Here is a 20,130-nt window from a genome sequence, read left to right on the forward strand (position 1 = left end):
GGTGAAAACGCAGTAGCGCACAAAATTGCATGAACCCGATGACCTTGGCTGTGTGCACAGACCGCCTGAAGGGCTTCTGGGTCAACACGGTGAGGTCTGCTCTCTGGATTCATTGAACCAGGAAGGCTCTTGCCCTGGGGACGTTAGCCATAGCGAGGCAAGTGAGGGGTCCCATACTGAAAATGTAGATTGTTCCTCAGGGAAGATGAGCAGCCGACGTGAAAAGTCAGGTAGCTGCTGACCTTGGAGATCTGTCAGAGTCCTCCCTGATGAAACCCTGCCCTGCCCCCACAGCTAGACAAGTCCCGCCAACATGCTCCAAGCTGGCCAGCCTCTTGGGTTCTGACTCCTAAATTTGGCAGGACGTCTAGTGGACTGCCCCAAATCTGTAGACGCTTATGGAAACTTCTAACACGAAAGGCAGGAACCAAAACAAACAGAAAAAGGAACTCAGAGGAACAGGGACAACATAGAGAGCAAAAGAAAACAAGCAAAACCACCCAAAGAACCCAAACAACTAAACAACTGTGTGATTAATATCCTGGAGAATTTGAAGGAGCCATTGTGTCTATATTGTGCCCATATCCAGATACAGGAAGGGGCCCGAGGAAATTAAAAAAGAAAAACCGTGGAAATAAAAATTGCAATAGGTTGGAAGCAGCAGTAGGGAATCTCTCAGTAGGTGGGATGAGAAGACAATGTAATACGGGAGATAAAGAAAAAAATCAGTACCAGATAGAGCCAGGAGATTCCTAGATGAAAAATAAGAGTTCCAGAAATAGAGAAAAGAGGAAGTGGAGGGAGAAATTATGAAATAAATTATACAAAAAAGTGTCCAGAAATTTGAGGACTTGAGTTTCCAGATGAGAAGGGCTTACCAAGTACCCAGCCCAAGAACTGATATGGCAAGTTGGCACTGTGAAATTTGAAGCAGCCAAAAGGCAGAGCAGGTCCTAAGAGTGACTGGAGGTGGGGGGAAAAGGACAAATGCAAGGAAGGGTTCAGGAATCAGAAAGCCTTTGGGTTTCTCAACAGAAGTTCCACAATGTGGGGCGCCTGGGTGGCTCAGTTGGTTAAGCGACTGCCTTCGGCTCAGGTCATGATCCTGGAGTCCCTGGATCGAGTCCCGCATCGGGCTCCCTGCTCGGCAGGGAGTCTGCTTCTCCCTCTGACCCTCCCCCCTCTCATGTGCTTGCTCTCTCATTCTCTCTCTCTCAAATAAATAAATAAATAAATCTTTAAAAAAAAAAAAAAAAAGAAGTTCCACAATGTGGAAGACCATGGAGCTATGCTTTCAAATATTATTATTATTTTTATTAATCAAAAATTATTCCCAACCTAGGGGTGCCTGGATGGCTCAGTCGGTTGAGCATCTGACTCTTTGTTTTGGCTCAGGTCATGATCTCACAATTGTGAGATCGAGCCCGGAGTCAGGCTCTGCACTCAGTGGGGAGTCTGCTTGAGATTCTCTCTCCCTCTGCCCCTACCCCCACCCCTCTCTCTCAAATAAATAAATAAATCTTTAAAAAAATTATTCCCGACAGACGCCTAGAAGCAAACACCATGGTGAAGGCTGGGGATAAGAGTGGCAGCTGAGGAAAGAAAGGCCTGAAACGGAAAGCGACCGCCGAAGAACCTCAGGAGGCTGCAGTTGCTGAGGATGGAGCAATGGAAAGCGGGGTCCAACCCCCAAAAGCGGCCGCCTTCCCCCCCGGGCTTCAGCATTTTGGAAATTAAGAACAAACAACGGCGACACTTAATGTCCAAGCGGTGGAAACAGCAGCAGTGTAAGAAAAAGCTGGCAAGTAAAAAACTTAGGAGAGAGAAGCTCTTGGTGATAAGGTTCCACCAAAGCCTATTCCAAAGACCACTGACAACCAGAGAGTATATGATGAAACTGCAGTAGACCCTAATGATGAAGAGGTTGCTTATGATGAAGCTACAGATGAATTTGCTTCTTACTTCAACAAACTTCTCCTAAGATTCTCATCACAACATCAGATAGACCTCATGGGAGAACAGTACAACTCTGTGAACAGCTCTCCACAGTTATACCAAACTCACATGTTTATTACAGAAGAGGACTGGCTCTGAAAAAAATTATTCCACAGCGCATTTCAAGAGATTTCACAGATGTGATCGTTATTAATGAAGATCGTAAAACACCAAATGGATTAATTCTAAGTCACTTGCCAAATGGTCCAACTGCTCATTTTAAAATGACCAGTGTTTGTTTGTGTAAGGAAATTAAGAGAAGAGGCAAGGACCCTACAGAACACATACCTGAAATAATTTTGAATAACTTTACAATAAGACTGAGTCATTCTGTTGGACATATGTTTGCATCTCTCTTTCCCCATAATCCTGTTTATTGGGAGGCAAGTTGCCACATTCAACGATCAATGGGACTATATCTCCCTCAGATTTCATAGGTATATATTCAAGAGTAAAAAGAAAGTGGGAATTCAGGAACTTGGACCACGTTTTATTTTTTTATTTTATTTTTTTTCTTTTATTATTATTATTTTTTTTGCAGAAAAGTATCCCTTTGTCACATTTTTTTTTTAATTTTATTATGTTATGTTGGTCACCATACAATACATCATTGGTTTTTGATGTGGTGATCCACGATCCATTGTTTTCGTATAACACCCAGTGCTCCATGCAGTACGTGCCCTCCTTTATACCCATCACCGGGCTAACCCATCCCCCCTCCCACCTCCCCTCTAAAACCCTCTTTGTTTCTCAGAGTCCATAGTCTCTCATGGTTCATCTCTCCCTCCAATCCCCCCCCCTTTTTCCCTTCCTTCTCCTAATGTCCTCCATGTTATTCCTTATGTTCCACAAATAAGTGAAACCATATGATAATTGACTTTCTCTGCTTGACTTATTTCACTTAGCATAATCTCCTCCAGTCCCATCCATGTTGATGTAAAAGTTGGGTATTCATCTTTTCTGATGGCTGAGTAATATTCCGTTGTATATATGGACCACATCTTCTTTATCCTATTCATCTGTTGAAGGGCATCTCGGCTCTTTCCACAGTTTGGCTATTGTGGTGGACCACGTTTTACCTTAAAATTAAGATCTCTTCAGAAAGGAAACTTTGATTCTAAATATGGAGAATATGAATGGGTCCATAAGCCCCGGGAAATGGACACAAGTAGAAGAAAAATTCCACTTATAAAATACTGAAGGAATAGTATTGAATTGTGCTAAACAGGCCTATCCTGGATTTATGATAGAAGACCCTTTTCAAAATGTCATTTACTGGTTTCATAAACCTTTTCATGTTTGGATAAAATATCAAGTGCCATGAATTACCATTCATGGTATCATCTATTTGTATGTAGCACATACAAATAAAAGTCATTTTGGTGAAAAAAAAAAATTATTCCCAACCTAGAATTCCTCTCCAGCTGGACTCTCAATCTGTGAGGGCAGAATAAAGAAACTGTTAGGCAAGCAAGGTCTTAACATTATACCTTTCATGCACTCTTTCTTTCTTTTTCTTAGAGAGAGGGAGAGAGCATGTGTGGCCGGGGAGCGGGGGGTGCGGGAGGCAGAGGGAGAAGTCCCTGGATGGCAGATGTCATTGCTCAGAGATAAGCAGTGTGGATGGGGGAAAGCGAGCATGTGTCAGGCCCCAGGAGGGATGCTTCCAAGAAGAAGCAGAGATGGATGGGAACCCAATGAGTTTGATTATGTTGAGAAGAGAGTTCGATCCCCCTCCGGGAAGTGGCATCAAGGGTCAGGAGGGCTGGAGCAGAGGGTTGCCATTTTTCCTTATAAGCTTAGTAGTAATGTGATGGTCAGTTGGAGATGTTAGCTTAGCTAGGCTCCAGTCCTGTTATTCAAGCACTGAGCTGGGTGTTGCTGTGAAGGCAGTTTGTAGATGTGACTCAAATCCATAGTCAGTTGACTTGATTGAAGTAAAGAAGATTATCCCAGACAATCTGGGTGGGTCTGATTCAAGCAGTCGAAGGGCCTTAGGAGCAGAGCTGAGATTCCCCTGAAGGAGAAGAAATTGCACCTGTGGGCTGCGGCTTCCACTGGCGCCGGGCATCCAGCCTACCCTTCTGACAGGCGCCGGTGGACTTCACACTCGCCCAGCCGGCCCCACGTTGCACAAGCCGATCCCTCAGCACCTCCCTCTAGTTCTGCTTCTCTGGTTGAACCCGGACTCATACATCTGCTAATTGAATTTTTAAACCACTCTATGGATTATTTGGATAAATGAAGGAAAAAGAAATACAATTTCAAACGCTCAGAAAAAGAAAGAAGAAAACAGAAAAGAATTAACTTGAAAAGCACTGGAAGGAAATACAGGAACATGTTTTTAACCAGGGTTTGTGTTTATCTGAAGGTGGTGGGGTCACAGGCATTAGAGTTGGTGGTCCCCATAACACACCTTCGGCCCCCCTCTTTCCAGGGAACACAACTGTGCCATGAGACTTTCTCTCTTTGGTTCCCAGAATGGCCGCTTGATGAGTTCAAGCCTGTATGGGGCATAAATTAAAAGTAGAATGGTTCAAAATGTTCCAACTTGGCCATATTGATTTAGGTGCAGATGACTGAAATGTAGGAGTGTGACAGATTTTTAGCAATATAATTATTTACTCTTGTATCATTCAGAGTTCCTCGTCATCAAGAACAGAGTTCACTCCAGCTAATATTTCCCAGGAAGGGTTTATCGGGAGACACTATAGAGTTCACAAAATCTCCGGGAGGGTGGATAATCAGGCTTGGAGGCCGAGGTGCCAGGAACGTCACCTGAATCACATCCCAGGGCTGCCTCGGTGGCCACCCACTGACCCCCACGGGGCTGCCCCGCTGCAGCTGGCCTGGGCTGGAGGTCTCTGCCATCACACGTGCCACAGTAGGGTTCACGTGGTGCTCGCCTCTTCCTGCCATCACCTTCTCAACCAAAATTTCCTGAGGGGGCATCTGATTGGGGGAGTCCAAGCTATCTTCCTGCATCCCAGTCACAAGGGACTCTGGAAAAGGGAGTTTCTGGCTTCTGCCTTGAGACCGAGCATAGAGTCCTTCGTTGGAGAGTCTCCAAAAAACCCAATCTGGGAGCATTTGTTTCTGGGCAGCCCCATTCTGGACGCCCAGCAGGTGTTGATGAAAGCTGGGACCACATTCATCCACCCCATATACAGGGAGAGGCCACTGGCTGCCACCTGGGCCAGAGGGCGATGTTCGGGGGTGGTGATGCCGTCACCCTTGCTGGGACCCACTGGGCAAACTGCTGCCCCTTCCCAGCCAGGTGGCAGTGCTCCACACAGCTTCTCGGGGCCAAGGCTTCCAGTACCCTTCCCCGTTCTCTGTGCGGGGGTCCGGGGGGGCCGTGCTCTGCCCCTAGTGACTATTTGCTCTCCCTTGACCCAGGGGACTGCCCTCTCCTACCTTATCTTAGGAAGAGGGAGCGACACCAGCGCTTGAGCTGGGTTTAACTCCTACTCGGTGAGACCGTGTCCTCTTTGTAAAGGTCCGTTGTTTTTAATAGGAAAAACAGTCTGTTAGAAAAAGAGGGATTTTTTTTTTTTTTTACATTTTATTGCGGTAACTTATATTCCATAAAATGCGAATATTACAAGTGTATATAGGTCAGGTGAGTTTTTACATATGTAAACGCACAGAGCAAGACAGAGAACATTTCCAGCACCCCAGCAAGTTCTCCCATGCCCTTCCCCGTTCATTACCCCACAAGAGAAAGGTTTCTTTTTTTTTAAGACATGGAGGAAACTTTTTGAAAAAGATTTATTTATTTATTTGAGAGAGAGAGAGAGAGCTCACGTGAGCGGGGAGAGGGACAGAGGGAAAGAATCCCAAGCAGACTGCCCGCTGGGCTCAGTGCGGAGGCTCGATTTCAGGACCCTGAGATCATGACCTGAGCTGAAATCAAGAGTCCGACACCTAACCAGCTGAGCCCCCAGGAGCCCCAAGAGGAGCGCTTCTAACACCACACATTCATTTCACCAATTCTCACACTTCACTGGAGCGGAGTCCAACAGCACCCACTCTTTGGTGTTGGGTTCTTTCACTCAAAGTCTTGGGAGATTTTGATTTTTCTTGTTGGTCCTTTTCCTTAGTGTTCGATAATGAGCAACCTTGACTGTAATTTAGTTTATTTCTTATAATAGTAGCATATTTAAAAATAATGATAACAGTACCTGCCAATTATAACATTTTCAGAAAATACAGGTTTTCTTTTTCCAAGCAGAAAAAGTAGAACCTTAAAAATTGGGGAACTGACCCTATGGCCCAGCAATTGCACTGCTGGGTATTTACCCCAAAGATACAAATGTAGTGATCCGAAGGGGCACCTGCACCCCAATGTTTATAGCAGCAATGTCCACAATAGCCAAACTGTGGAAAGAGCCCAGATGTCCATAGACAGATGAATGGATAAAGAAGATGTGGTTCATATATACAATGGAATATTACTCAGCCATCAAAAAAATGAAATCTTACCATTTGCAATGATGTGGATGGAACTAGAGGGTATTATGCTAAGCGAAATAAGTCAGTCAGAGAAAGACAATTATCGTATGATCTCACTGATATATGGAATTTAAGAAATAGAACAGAGGATGATGTAATGAGCACTGGGTGTTATATAAGACTGATGAATCACTGAACTCTACTTCTGAAACCAATAATACATTATATGTTAATTAATTGAATTTAAATTTAAAAAAATCGGGGAACTGTACAAAAACAGTTTATAATTATCTCTATCTCTGTCTCTATGTATCTACATATCTATGTATCTATCATCTATTATAAATAAGGGCTGCAGGGTGGCTCTCACCTCCTCCTGGGCCCCTCATAAGCACCCCCAACCCCAGGTTGTCCACATGTCCTGAGTGATGTCTGCCAGCGGCTGGGTCCCACTGCAGGGGGCAGCAGGAGGTCCCAGCAGAGGAAAGGCACAAACCTGGCCATTTCAGGGGCCTGCTAGGGCTGATAGTGAGGACAGAGACAGGGGGGGTCTCCTTGTGCCTTGGGAAGCCTTTCTGGCTGCAGAAATCCCAGACTGAGCCTTGGCACCCCAAGTCTGGGAGGGGCTGTGTGTGGGCCAGAGCCAATAGGAGAAGGAGGGAGGCTGACCGCTTTGTCAGCTCGCTTAGCCTTGAGCTGGTGCTTATAAGCTGGACGGCAGGGGCCCAGGGCCGGAGTCACCCTGGCAGGCCCACGGCAGTGTGAGCAGGGACCGTAGCCACAGTGGGGACAGCATGCTGGCCAAGGGGCTTCCTCTTCGCTCAGTCCTGGTCAAAGGCTGCCAGCCCGTCCTGAGCACCGTGCGGGAGGGTCCTGGGCATCTGAGGGCGCCCACTGGGGAGGGGGCCAGTATTTCCACTCAGATTCCTCGCGCCTTCAGTGAGATCCCCACCCCCGGAAACAATGGCTGGCTAAACCTGTACAATTTCTGGAGGGGGATGGGCTCACAGAAAATCCACTACCACCAGGTCCAGAACTTCCAGAAGTATGGCCCCATTTACAGGTAAGCCTGGCAGTGTGGGGCTGGTGGGATAGGGAGGTAGAGGGGCCTGGGAAGCTTGCTGGACTTCCCTTCCCCAAAAGTTCTATCCTCCATTCCAGGCTCTTATCTACTTTTTTTTTTTTTTTTTTTTTACAGGGGGGTGGGTAGGGGCAGAGGCAGAGGGAGAATCTTAAGCAGGCTCTGTGCCCAGCATGGAGCCCAACGCAGGGCTCGATCTCACGACCTGAGCCGAAATCAAGAGTCGGACACTTAACCGACTGCGCCACCCAGGTGCCCCTGCTCTTATCACTTCTGACTTTACTCCTTCCGTGCCTGAGGATGGTGGCAGAAGGGAGAACCTTCCCAGACAGTGGGTTCTGTTCCCAGCCCTGAGGCCTCAATGCCGCTCAGATCCTACACCCTTTGAAACTTTCCTGGGGGCAGGTGGTAAGAGAGCAAGCTCTGTTAACTGCCTCCCTACAGCCATTATCCTCAAGACGCCTTGGAAGGTAAAGCTCTCATCCCCATTGTCGGAGGCAACTGAAGCTCAGAGGGGTGAGCATTCTTGCCCTGGTCACCCAGTAAGAGCCCTGTCCCGCTGGGTTGCTGGCCTCCCCCCTCAGCCCTGTGCAGATCTGGAGCAGCTGATTTTGTCCCCTCCTGGCTAGAGCTTCTCAGTCTCCAAGCATCTGCCTTGGTTTCTGCCAGGAGGAAGGGTCTTTGGCCTTTTAGCCTCTGAATGTGCTCCCCCCTGCCCCTAGGGGCTGCCCTTGGTGGGAGGCCTCGCCTGTTCTGAATTGGCAGCTTCTAAGGTGCAAAACCTTCAAGCCACAGCTGGGTTCTGTTCTGAGCAGATACTTAAGGGGGACAGGGGGTTGTGGAGGTGCCAGTTGGGGGCCAGGAGGGGACACCAGGAGGGACAGTGCATTTTACTTTAAGTGAAAGGGTCAAAGTGGGAAAGGGCATTGATAGGATATGTTGGCTGGCTTGATGGTGGGCTTGGGGCGGGAGGGCAGGTGTGTTTGCCTAGGGGTCCAGCTGCTCATTCCTCAGGGTTCCTGACTCCCCTTCCCACAAAGGCTTTTGAAGTCCAAAGTGCTTTCTACAGCTGGTTGGAGGCAGGGAGCCCCAGGGCTGAGTGCCAGGTTTGGGAGAAGGTTGTTCCTCCCTTCAGGGAGATGGTTCGTTATTCCTGCTTCCTTCCCTCCTCCTCTTCCCTTGCTTCCTCTCCCTCTGGTTGGAACTCCTTCTTTTATCAAGCCCCTTTCTGTTTTCTGAGTCACTATCATCTGAGCCTCTTGACACGTCCTTGAATTTGATGTTACTAAGCACGTTTTACAGGTAGAGAAACTGAGGCCGGGAAGGAGAAGGGTCTTGCCAAGGTCACACAGCTCATCAGGGCAAAGCCAGGGCTGTCTTTGGAATCCCAGTTGTCTGACTCCTAGTTTGGTGTCCCCGTTCTGTTCTAACTTATGGCCCAGAAATGATAAACTTCTGAATACATGTGATTAAACAATTCAAAAAATATAGGCAAGCACAAATGGCAATTGCAATCAGATATAATCTCAATGTTGATAACATTTATGTAGCATTAAGAATGTGAATATATTATGTATGCTGTTTGGTGGGGTCCCACAACAACATCTGGATGACTTCTTTCCTCTTTTTTCTCTTTAATATGATTTTAAAAGGCAGCAAGGTAGTCTGGAGTGTGGATAAGCCACACTGATTGAAGCCAGTTCTGTAAAGTGGACATCTAGCCCTCTCTGGGCTATTTTGCTATTAGATGTGATGCTTATCCATTAGGCATCATTGTTACGCATCAGATCACTGCCTTGGGCTAGATTCCCAGAGTTGGAATTGGTAATAATAATAGCAGTTCAAGGATTTTGCTGAGCTGGGGTGGGGGGTTGGAGATAGTGGTGTAAGGACACTTGGTAGCTGGAAAAACACTGAGGGGATTTTCTGGGAGGCCAGGGACAAAGCCCAAGGAGACTTGGGAAGGTAGGCTGGGGCTTAAATGGGTCAGTGGTTAAAGAGCACTCTCCCTCTCCCCTCCCCTCCTCCTTTCCTCTCCTCCCTTCCCCTCTTCCCGCCTCCCTCCCTCCCTCCCTTTGAGGAAGGAGGAGGGGAGAGAACTTGGCTTATACCTGTATGTTTTTATATTTTGCCTTATAGTGTATCTTGAATTAACTTTCTTATGCAAAAGGCAGATGCATATGAGAAGTGGACTTTTCTGCCGTTTCCCCACAGAGACCGCCTACTTTGTGACATATATCTGCACTTGAGGCCTGGTGTTTTACCCTGATTTTATCTGAATAGAGGCAAAGTGCTTTGTTGGAATCCAAGGAGAGGCAGGGTGGCCACTCCCAGCATTCCAATCCTAGAGCCTCGAAGGGACTGGCTGGCCAGGTGTCTGGGCTGTCTACCCAGCAGGCTACACTCCGGTGATGACGTGACCGTGCTGTTTCTGAGCTCTGCTGTGGGTGTGATGGGGGGAGGGTGCTGAGGGTGTGGACTCGCAGCAAGAAGAGCATGGCAGCGAGGACTTGATGGTCCTGGGGGGGGCGGTGGCTGGTCCTGGGGACATGCCCTGGTACGGCAGCTACCACTGTGATGATGAGCATAAAGCTGTCACTTACAAAATGCCTAACGGGATCACATGCATAGACTTTATCATCTTGTCCTTCAGCAACCCTGTGAAACAGGTACTGAATCCCTATTTTATAAAAAAGGGAACTGGGACTCAGAGGGGGTGAGCGCCTTGCCTCGGGTCACACAGCTGAGGAGGTTGTGGAATGGGGATCCACTCCCAGGACTGTTTGCTCTGTGCTCTAGGCCCCGAGGCGGTTATAGATGAGCTGAGCCCGGCCTGATTGCCCAGGGCCCCCTTGGCTTTCCTGGAATCCTCCATAGCCCGTCTCATCCGTTCCTCCAGGGAGAAGCTGGGCAGCATAGAATCGGTTTATATCATCGACCCCGAAGATGTGGCCCTTCTCTTTAAGTCCGAGGGTCCCACTCCAGAACGATTTTGCATCCCGCCCTGGGTGGCCTATCACCAGTATTACCAGAGACCCGTTGGCGTCCTGTTAAAGTGAGTCCTGGGCTGACTGCCGGGGGCTGGAGGGAGATGACAGAGAGCTGAGGCAGGGCCACAGCTGGGCCATGCTTGCCCTGCCCTTCCTGGCTGGGGCCTCTAGGCAAATCCCTGGCATCTTCCTGTCTCCATAAACCAGCTGATGGCAAGAACCACACTGCCAGTCTTCAGGGAACTGCTCAGGTTGAAGATCGGAACGAGTAAATAAAGCCCTAGAGAACTCCTCACTGATTGGTTCATTCATTAAGTCCCATCTTATTGAGCACCTACTATGTGCCAGGCTCTGGGGTACAGTGACAAGTGGGGCAGAACCCCGCCACCGTGAGTCTACAGGGAGAAACGTAGGAAGAAACAATACTTGTCTAAAGTGAGAAACGCAGACAAGTCAGTGTATTTAAGTGTAATGGACACCATATTCCACCAAATCGCTCATCAAGAATTTAAAATGTGCATATCTGGTGTTGCTGAGGATACAGAGAGACGAGAGCTCTCGTAGCTTGCTGGTGGGAGTGAACACTGGTGCCACCATTTCAGAAAATGGTTGGCCATTCCCTCCTGCACTTGGATATTCACCTACCTATGAGACAGCAGTGCTGCGCTCAGGGATAGACTCCAAAGAATGGAGTCCCGAGGGGACATGAGCTAGAATGTTTGCAGCAGTGCTGTTCCTAACAACCAAGCCCAGGAAACCAGTTAAATGCCCAACGGGAGTGAGAATGAGGAGGCGGGGGCCCACACCAGTCAAAGTGAATGGACTCAGTGACCAGCAACAATCCAGACAATAGTTAGAAATTTAAAATTGAGTGGATAAAGCAAATCATGACAGCCTTTTTACGAAGTTGAAAACAAATATACAGTTTTTAAAAGTATGTTTTGGAATAGCTATAGATAGAATAAAACTATATATAAAACAAGCAAGGGCATCAGGCTGGTGGTCCCCTGAGCCAGGGAGGCAGCAGGTGAGAGGACCCGGGGGGGCGCATCTAAGTTACTGTCAAGTTCTAGTTTTTGTGTTGCCTGGTGAGTTTGTGATAACATCCTTATAAACAAGCAAAGCCCTAAAACTATAAAGAGGGCTTTGCAAGGATCTATTTTTGAGTATGGGCCACAAGCTGAGGTTTATTATTAACCCAATTTTCAGGACACCTGAGATCCCCCACCAACGTTAGTAATGGGACACGTTGGGGGTGCGGGGGAGGAGAGATTGGTCAGTTGTGTCTGTGCAGAGGTCAGAAAAGGTGACAGAGAGGGGTGCTTGAATGGCAGGAGTTGAGCATCGGCCAGGAGGAAGGGGAGGGCATGCCTGCAGTGAGGCAAACAGTAGAGGATTTGGAAGTTACTTCGAGGCTCTAAGAATAGGAGTTCCTGGCCACAGCAGCAACAGAGGGAGTGGAGGAGGGTGGGGGTTTTGTTCTTCTTCGCCCTCTTTCTTCCTATCCCCTCCCCCAGGCCAGGCAGCAGCTGGGAGATGGGAGGCCCAGGGTGTTGGGGGTGGAAGTGAGTGCAGGGCTCTGAGCTGTGGCTCAGCCATGTCAGCCCCCTCTGGGTTTGCCAGGCGTGGGTTTTGTGACCATCAGGGCCTGAGGGCCTGTGTTTTCCCAGGAAGTCAGGAGCTTGGAAGAAAGACCGGCTGGCCCTGAACCAGGAGGTGATGGCTCCAGAGGCCATAAAGAACTTCATTCCCCTGCTGGACCCAGTGTCTCAGGACTTTGTCAAAGTCCTACACAGGCGCATCAAGCAGCAGGGCTCCGGAAAGTTCTCAGGGGACATCAGTGACGACCTGTTTCGCTTCGCCTTTGAGTGTAAGGGGCTTGTATCTACCTGGCGGTGGTCCTGTGGGTGGGAGAACCCAGCCTCCTACCTTAAGACCCAGCATAGACCTTGAAGAAGCATTGGGATTGGCTTCTGGGATGAGCTGCTGGACACATCCTCTACCTCTCTCTCTCCTGGGACGTTCACCTTCGAGGTCTGGGAGGGGATGGGAGGGTTGGGTGGTTAATCTAAACTGGGTATTTGAGGATGTGTAGGAGTTTTACAGATAGGGTAAGGAGGTCAGGCAGCAGGGGCAGAGGGAACAGCGCATGCGAAGGTCTCATGGCTTGATGGGGACCATGGGAATCACTGAAGGGGATTTGGGATGCCCAGAGTTTGGTATGAAATCAACATTCAAATTCCTGACCCAGTATGCAGGAAACACTTGGGGTGGTTGTGACTTCTTAGGTCCAGCCCGAGTGGGTCGTGGATGGTCAATTACCAGGGATTTGTGTCCCCTAGTCTCTCGTCTGACCCGTTTCAGGAAATAGCCAATTTGGTCAATTATGGATGAGAAATCTATCTCTCTTCTCAGGAGGAAAGCCCAGAGGCTGCTCAGGGTGCTGGTGGAGGGGTGGGGGGAGTAGTCTCAGCCCCTCCCCGGCCCTTTCCCAGCTCTGCTGGAGACTCTGCTTCCCACCACGCTTTGTAGGGTCTTCCACATGCCCCTCTGAAGGATCCCAGTGGTTGCCAGAAGGCAGTTTTCCTCAGCCCCTCGATTTCAGCCTTTGGGGACTCAGGCTTCAGTTTCTTTACTGAAGGAGTCTGAGGCTGGGTGCGGGAGATCCTATGTGTTGGCGGGGGTGGTGGTGGGGTTCCTGGGGCTGAGGCCCTCATATGGCCAGGTTGGAAGGGGCTCTCCTGTGTCCCTCTGCAGCCATCACCAACGTCATGTTTGGGGAGCGCCTGGGGATGCTGGAAGAGAGAGTGGACCCTGAGGCCCAGCGGTTCATCGACGCCGTCTACCAGATGTTCCACACCAGTGTCCCCATGCTCAACTTCCCCCCAGACCTGTTCCGTCTATTCAAGACCAAGACCTGGAGAGACCACGTGGCTGCATGGGATGTGATTTTCAATAAAGGTGAAGGCTGCGTCCTGGGTAGCCAAGTCTGGGGGCCAGGAGAGCCCTATCCATCTCAGAGGGTGGGAAACTGAGGCCTGGGATTGGGGAGAGAGAGAAGTAAGAAGCCTCTGTCCTCTAGTGGGCAGGGAGGCTCCAGAACTCCTGGCCATGGTGGGCTATAGGCTGGCTATTGGAGATGGTTAGATTTTTCTGGAGAAAGAGGATCAGAGATGTTCCTCATATTCTTCCAGAGGAGCCCAGGATCCCCAGAGGGTTAAGGACCTGTGCTTCAGACACAGCTGTGCTCGGTGACAGATTAGGACTTTGGTAGGAGAGATCGGTAAGGCAGGGTAGAGAAGGTTGACTGGGTGTGGTGCTGACGCCAGACCTGGAGTCAAGTCCACTCTGCCCCTGACACCCCCATGACCTTGGGCAAGTCACTACCCTCTAGGACTTCTGTTTCCTTATCTGTAAAATGGGGATGACATCACTCACCCCCTAGAACTGTGGTCAGGAATTAGATGGTTACGAAGAGCTCAGCAGAGTGTGTGTGCTCAGTAAAGGGGCCACTAGAAAGCTGGGCTCCTGAACCCCCAGCCCTTGGTACCGCCTCTCACCTTCCCTCCCACCTGCAGAGAGCTCACTTCTTTTCCCCTCCTGCACAGCCGAGATCTACACCCAGAACTTCTACTGGGACCTGAGGCAGAAGAGAGACGTCAGCAATTACCCGGGCATCCTCCACCGCCTCCTAAAAAATAACAAGCTGCTCTTGGAGGATGTCAAGGCCAATATTACGGAGATGTTGGCTGGGGGTGTGGACACGGTGAGGCGGCCCTCAGCACGTCCTGTCCCTTCCTGGGCCCCGTGCCCCTTCCCTGCCACTCCACCCTGTCGCCTGAAACCCTACCCACGTGGGGTGGGTCTCCCTTTCCTGGTTGCATTTCATAAATACTGATCTCCTAGAAGGGTGAGGTCATATCCGGCCCCCATGGACCATGCCTTGAGGCCGATCCGCCATTTTTTCTTTGCCCGTGAGAAGGGAGCGACTAGGTGTAGGGGCAGGCTTGTGCGTGGGGTCTGTAAGGGAGAAGCCCTCCAATCACAGGTGGAGAGCACAGCACACTGGATTCAGGGAGGCAGGCAGGCCCCCCGAAGAGCTGGGAGCCAGTGGAATTTGCCCCGGGGTCTTGTTGCTGTCTCCTATCCTCCCCCTTCCAGACTCAGTCCCCCAAGGCACCCCCAATGCCTGAAGGCATGCTCTGTGGTGCCTCCCTCAGGTCCTCTCCCCAGGCAGGACAGTACCCCAGAAACTTCTGGAATGTCAAAATGTCTCTGGCCTGTGTACCTCCCTTTTCCCAATATCATGTTGCTGTGAGAGCGAGGGTTAATTATTTAGTTTATTGATTATTAGTTGGGATTCAGGCACCGAGACTATAAAGATGAATATGAGAGACCTCAAATGTCCCAAATGGCTCAGAGAGGAAGGGCATATTAGTGTGCTGGGGCTGTCATAACAAAGTACCACACACCAGGTGGCTTAAAAAACAGAAGTTTATTCTCTTGAAGTTCTGGAGCTGGAAGCCAAGATCCAGGTGGCTGGGTGGGTTTCTTCTGAGGCCTCTCCATGGCCTGTGGATGGCTGTCTTCTCCCTGTGTCTTCACACGGTCGGTGTCCAAATCTCTCCTTCTTATACGCATAGCAGTCCCATTCATTAGGGCTCCCCCATAGGACCTCATTTTACCTTACTTCGCTCTGTAACGGGCCCTATCTCCCAATACAGTCACATTGTGAGGTCCTGGGGCAGGTAGGACTTCAACATGTGAGCTTGGTGGGGACACGATTCATCCCGTGACAAGGAGGCAGCATGCGCACAGATGACCAGCGCACGATGGTGTAGCGCTGGATGGCCAGGCACGGGCCGGGGACTGAGGGCGCTGAGAAGAGGGGAGAGAGAACATGGCCTTGTAGGACAGGGAGAGTGCGCCATACAGGAACTGAAATTCAGCCTGTGTCTTGAAGGCTGTTGCTGGGAGGAGAGAGGAGCTGGAGAGTTTCGGGACCAGGAAGAAGTGGGTGTCAAAGCCCCCATGTTAATAACATTCTTTCCTAGGTGTCATCTTTATGCTGTGCTCTAATAGAGGAGGGTTGGTCTATGGGACAGGCTGCAGACGAGCCGTTGAGCATATTTTAAACATTGTCAGTTATGTAGAAGACATCTCCCAAACCACTGGCCCGCACCAAATCACCTATCCTTAGGTGGCATTTATTAAGCCTGTCCTATATGGCAGGCAGGGGCCTAAGCTTTTCACATGTATTAACTCATTGAGTATTCACAAAGAACACTGGGAGATACGCTACTATTATCCCTCGATTTTAGGTGAGGAAGTGGACACAGAGAGGTTAAGTCACTTAGTCAAGGTCACACAGCTAGGAACTTATTTGACTACTTTATTAAACAAATATCTCCTGAGTGCCCACTCTGTGTCAGGCCTTGGAGGTAATAGGACAAATACACAGGTGTGCTCCGAGCCTTAAAGAAAGAGTACATCCTTGCTTCTTAGTTTGGGGAGGGGGATTCTAGAAAGAGGAAACAGCATGAGGAAGATTTCTGGGCTTCAGGAGCTGCATGTAGCTCGGTGCAGCTAGAGTTTGAGGTGCATGTTGGAGAGAGGTAGCAGTGGGGCTGAGAATGGTAGGCAGGTGTTGGGGGGCCCTGTGGGTCAGGCATGAGCTTCTGGGGCCAGGTAAGGGTTTTAAGCTGAGAGGTGACTACATGGCATTTTTTCCCGAGTGCTCCTGCTGGGAGGAAGAAGGAGAGTGTCCAAACCTCTTGGACAAAAAAATGATCCTTGGTAAGATGACATGTCCTGGCCATAGGAGGGAGGGCGGCTTCAGCCTGGGGTCCCACCACTGAAGAATCTGGGGCTGTGGGGCTTGATGAGTGACCCTCATACCTCCAGCATGGTCACTGCCTCTGGCTAATAGCGAGATGACCTGGTTCATCTCGGGACATGCACACGCTAATTGCGACACTGTTGGGAAACAGGTCTGGCTGTTCTGGTTTCAGTATCTTTGGGCCTCACTTTATTTTACGCTCCCACAGGCAAATGCTGAGGTTTGGGGAAGGGTTAGCGGGAGAGGGATGGAATGGCAGTCATTTGGGAGTACCACCGTTACAGAAGTAGGGTTTGGCTTCCAAAGCCCTCTGGGTCTTCTGGAAGAAGGCATTGGCTGTATGGGTGACTCTCCCGGCTGGGGAAACAGGTGGGCTCTGGTGACATCAGGGACGAGGACAGGGACAAGTGCTGCCCCAGACATGCCTGTCCGGGGGGGTGAGGAAGGCTTTTTTGGACCCTTGCCTTTAGAACTGTGTTTTGCTTTTGCAGATGGTGGTCTCTGGATACAGGGATGAGGGTGGGCAGAGATTCTTGGAAATGAAAATTTAGCCTGGGTTTAGAGGCCTCAGGAGTGATAGGTCCTCCTTGTCTTCTGCTGCCCCCCCCCACTCCCTGCCAGACGTCCATGACTCTGCAGTGGCACCTCTACGAGATGGCACGCAGCCTGAGGGTGCAGGAGATGCTGCGGGAGGAGGTCCTGGCGGCCCGGCGCCAGGCCCAGGGAAACCTGAGCACGATGCTGCAGCTGGTCCCGCTCCTCAAAGCTAGCATCAAGGAGACACTGAGGCAAGCTTGACCCTCCCTGCCTGCCCGCCTCATCCCCCAGATCCCTGGGCAGGGCACGAGGGAGGGGCTTGGGAGCAGGAAGCGAGAAGTCCAGGCAGACAGCTGGGAATGGGGAGGGAGGAAATAAGAGTTCGGGTTCTGTCTCCAGAATCCCCCCGGGGTGCAGTAGCTGGGGCTGAGCCACCATGCGAGGTGTCCAGGCCTCAGGGCTTCAGCTCCTGAATGCCTTCCTCTGGCAGACTCCACCCCATCTCCGTGACCCTGCAGAGGTACCTTGTAAATGACTTGATTCTTCGGAATTACATGATTCCTGCCAAGGTAGGTGCAGCGTGTGTGGGGGGGCTGCCAGCTCTGCCAGTCAGACAGGAGGCTGGGGGCGGACTGTGGCTGCACGTAGATGGTGGCGATGGGGGTTTCTGTCCCCTCTTTCTTCCTGGAGCTGGCTGGTGTGGTCCTTGACAGCAGCAGTCCAAGTGTGAAGGAAGGGCAGGGGTACTGGGCACAGTGGGTGATGATCTCTGGAAGGTTGCCCGAGTCCAAGGTTAGGAGGGAGGCCCCATGGGCTGCCTGGGTCTCAGGAGCCCCCTGGGGCTGAGCAAAAGGCAGACAATCCCGGGGGCCATCCCCAGCCTTGAGTCTTCGGTCATGTCCACATGATGGGCGAGGCTCAGGGAGGGCTGGGGCCTTTTTCAACGTCGTGCAGCAGGGAGCGTCCTGCGCCGGGAGGCGGGACAGCCTGGCTGGGGGTGGGAGCGGGGAGCTGAGTCATCCTCCAGGCTGTGAGTAGATGAGGCCTATACTCAGGCCTCTGCCCACCTTGTCCCCAGACATTGGTGCAGGTGTCCACCTATGCCATGGGCCAGGACCCCACCTTCTTCTTCAATCCGGGCAAGTTTGACCCAACCCGATGGCTGGGTAAAGATAAGGACCTCATCCACTTCCGGAACCTGGGCTTTGGCTGGGGTGTGCGGCAGTGTGTGGGCCGGCGGATCGCTGAGCTCGAGATGACCCTCTTCCTCATCCACGTGAGTCCAGCCGGGGACATCAGGGCAGCCTGAGCTGGCCGTGGACCGAATGAAGGCACTGACCCTCCTACTCCCACTTCTGTCCAGAGCCCAGGGAGTACAAGGCTGGGGACATCTGTCTCCTGTGACTTGCCCTCCTCCTCCCCCACAATTTTGGGCTAATCTGCCATCTCCTCTTTTGGGCTAATTTGCTTATTACCATTGGTGTCCCCTGGCCATCTGTTCCCTCCAAGTGGTGACAGGATGGGTGTGGGGTGGGACGAGGTTTTGTAGAAGCTAAGGTGAATCAAGGGGACAAAGCACTAGGGGTGTATTTTCACGCACTGTGCCGGGTACATAGGAGCTGGCTGTTGAGCCCTTGGAATTCCTTGAGTCAGGCGAAACAGGCAACACCTACAGGTGAATGAGCCTGGCCCGGGGGGAGACAGCCCCTCCCCATCTCTCCCCTAAGCCCACCACCTCTTTCTCAGATTCTGGAGAACTTCAGAGTTGAAATGCAACATCTCAGTGATGTGGGCACCACATTCAACCTCATCCTGATGCCCGACAAGCCCATCTTCTTCACCTTCAGGCCCTTCAACCAGGACCCACCCCAGGTGTGATTAGAGAGGGTGCGCATCACTTCTGCCACCCATCAAGCCAGCAGGGGTGCTGGAGGGAGGCCCGAGGGGGTGGCACCCCTGGTGGTGTCTGCTCGTCAGCCCTCGGTCCCCCTCCCCTGCTCCTTTTGGACCAGCTCTGAGAAGAGAGAGTTGGTGCTCAATGGTCAGCTGCCCCAGCTCAGCCAGGGCACCCCTCTTTCCCGCCACCTCTTCCCCCTCTCCGCCTGCCCCAGGGAGGCAATAAATGGCTGAACTACGTGAAGTGTTTTCATTTCTATCTGACCCCCAAGGTAGCCATCACTCCTGTGGAGATGCTCTCTGGCCTGGGTCAACAGTGGGATCTGAGCATGAATGGGCGACCCGAGGCAGCTGTGCTTGAAGCTCGCTCTGCTGGGACCCCCCCCAACACACACACCTACAGCAACTCAGGGGCCAGTAGGGTCACCCTCCTTGCTGCCGCAGGAGTGAGGCTCTTACCAGGCTCTGATTGGCTGAACCTTGGGTGGGAGTTCCCTGTGGGGTCTTGAGGACTTCCTGCCAAGGCCCAGCGAGAGATTTGGGGGAAGCTAGGGCCGAAGCCTGTGAGTGAGGGTCTGGTGTGAGGTGACTGACCTAGAGAATAAGAGGCCAGCGTGCTTTCTTTACCCCACCTGACCTTTCTCTGGGCCTCCCCAGGCCTCAGCTTCCTGTTCTAGGGAGATGTGTCCACTTGCCCAAGCTCTAGGCAAGAAGACTGTGGCTGAGTCTGGTACATTATTTGGACTGTCGGACACCGGTCCCAATTTCAGCCCTCTTAACCCCTTCTGAGTCCATAATTCCTGATCTGACCGGGTGCCTGATCCTTTCTGGCCCTCTGCTAGTCAGGTCTAAGTCCTGCAGGCAGACAAGGGAGCTAATCCTGCTCAGGACAGTGGCCCTGCAGCCTTGGTCTCTTCTACCAGCATCTGTAGGCTCTGAGTCCACTCTTGGAGCCTTTCTGCTTTTCCCTACCATACAATCCTCTTTCTTGTTGACTTTCTCTCTCCTTACCGCTCCCTTTCTCTTCTCTGGGGCCAAGTTGTCTTTGACTCAGAAATGTTAGAGCTGGAAAGGGGCTTACCATCAGAGAAGGTAAGCTCTGCATGGGATAGATGGGGAAATGGAAGCCCAGAGAAGTTGCTAGAGTCACTCAAGGTCACACAGCATGCTTGCAGCTAGAATTCAGGCCTCCTGATTCTCAGCGGAGGGCTCCTTCCCTGGGCCCCATCTGCTTTCCTGTCCCTGGCTGTATTTGGACACAACATTGCCAGCTCAGCCTAGGCCGGTAAATGGGGTATTTCACACTAATATGTAATTGATTGCCACAGGCAGGCTTT

General features: G+C 51.0%; 2 protein-coding genes and 1 pseudogene across 2 annotated transcripts in view; 2 read left to right on the forward strand and 1 right to left on the reverse strand.

Annotated features, from left to right (window-relative positions):
* Nucleotides 1-1,563: 1,563 nt before the first annotated feature.
* On the forward strand, nucleotides 1,564-3,293 carry LOC118528181 (ribosome production factor 1-like; annotated as a pseudogene).
* Nucleotides 3,294-10,456: 7,163 nt separating this feature from the next.
* Nucleotides 10,457-20,124, forward strand: CYP11A1 (cytochrome P450 family 11 subfamily A member 1). Its single transcript, XM_036080433.2, has 8 exons — nucleotides 10,457-10,586; nucleotides 12,192-12,391; nucleotides 13,279-13,482; nucleotides 14,130-14,287; nucleotides 16,982-17,148; nucleotides 17,388-17,466; nucleotides 17,976-18,173; nucleotides 18,644-20,124. Exons 2-8 carry the CDS (start codon nucleotides 12,241-12,243, stop codon nucleotides 18,773-18,775), a joined length of 1,089 nt encoding a protein of 362 aa, XP_035936326.2. The 5' UTR covers nucleotides 10,457-10,586; nucleotides 12,192-12,240; the 3' UTR covers nucleotides 18,776-20,124.
* CCDC33 (coiled-coil domain containing 33) overlaps nucleotides 19,217-20,130 on the reverse strand; it is a 100,081-nt gene continuing 99,167 nt past the window's right edge. The window contains exon 19 of the mRNA XM_078078763.1: nucleotides 19,217-19,309. Within this exon, the coding sequence (XP_077934889.1) occupies nucleotides 19,217-19,309 (93 nt within the window). The remainder of the gene's footprint in view (nucleotides 19,310-20,130) is intronic.

The sequence above is a fragment of the Halichoerus grypus genome, chromosome 8 (genome assembly GCF_964656455.1).
Source record: "Halichoerus grypus chromosome 8, mHalGry1.hap1.1, whole genome shotgun sequence".
NCBI classification, from domain to species: Eukaryota; Metazoa; Chordata; class Mammalia; order Carnivora; family Phocidae; genus Halichoerus; species Halichoerus grypus.

Coding starts and splice junctions, on each gene's coding strand:
- CYP11A1 (XM_036080433.2), top strand. CDS start 12,241: ATGGCTCCAGAGGCCATAAAGAACTTCATTCCCCTGCTGGACCCAGTG. Junction 14,288..16,981: donor TGGCTGGGGGTGTGGACACG/GTGAGGCGGCCC, acceptor ACTCCCTGCCAG/ACGTCCATGACTCTGCAGTG. Junction 18,174..18,643: donor TGACCCTCTTCCTCATCCAC/GTGAGTCCAGCC, acceptor CCTCTTTCTCAG/ATTCTGGAGAACTTCAGAGT.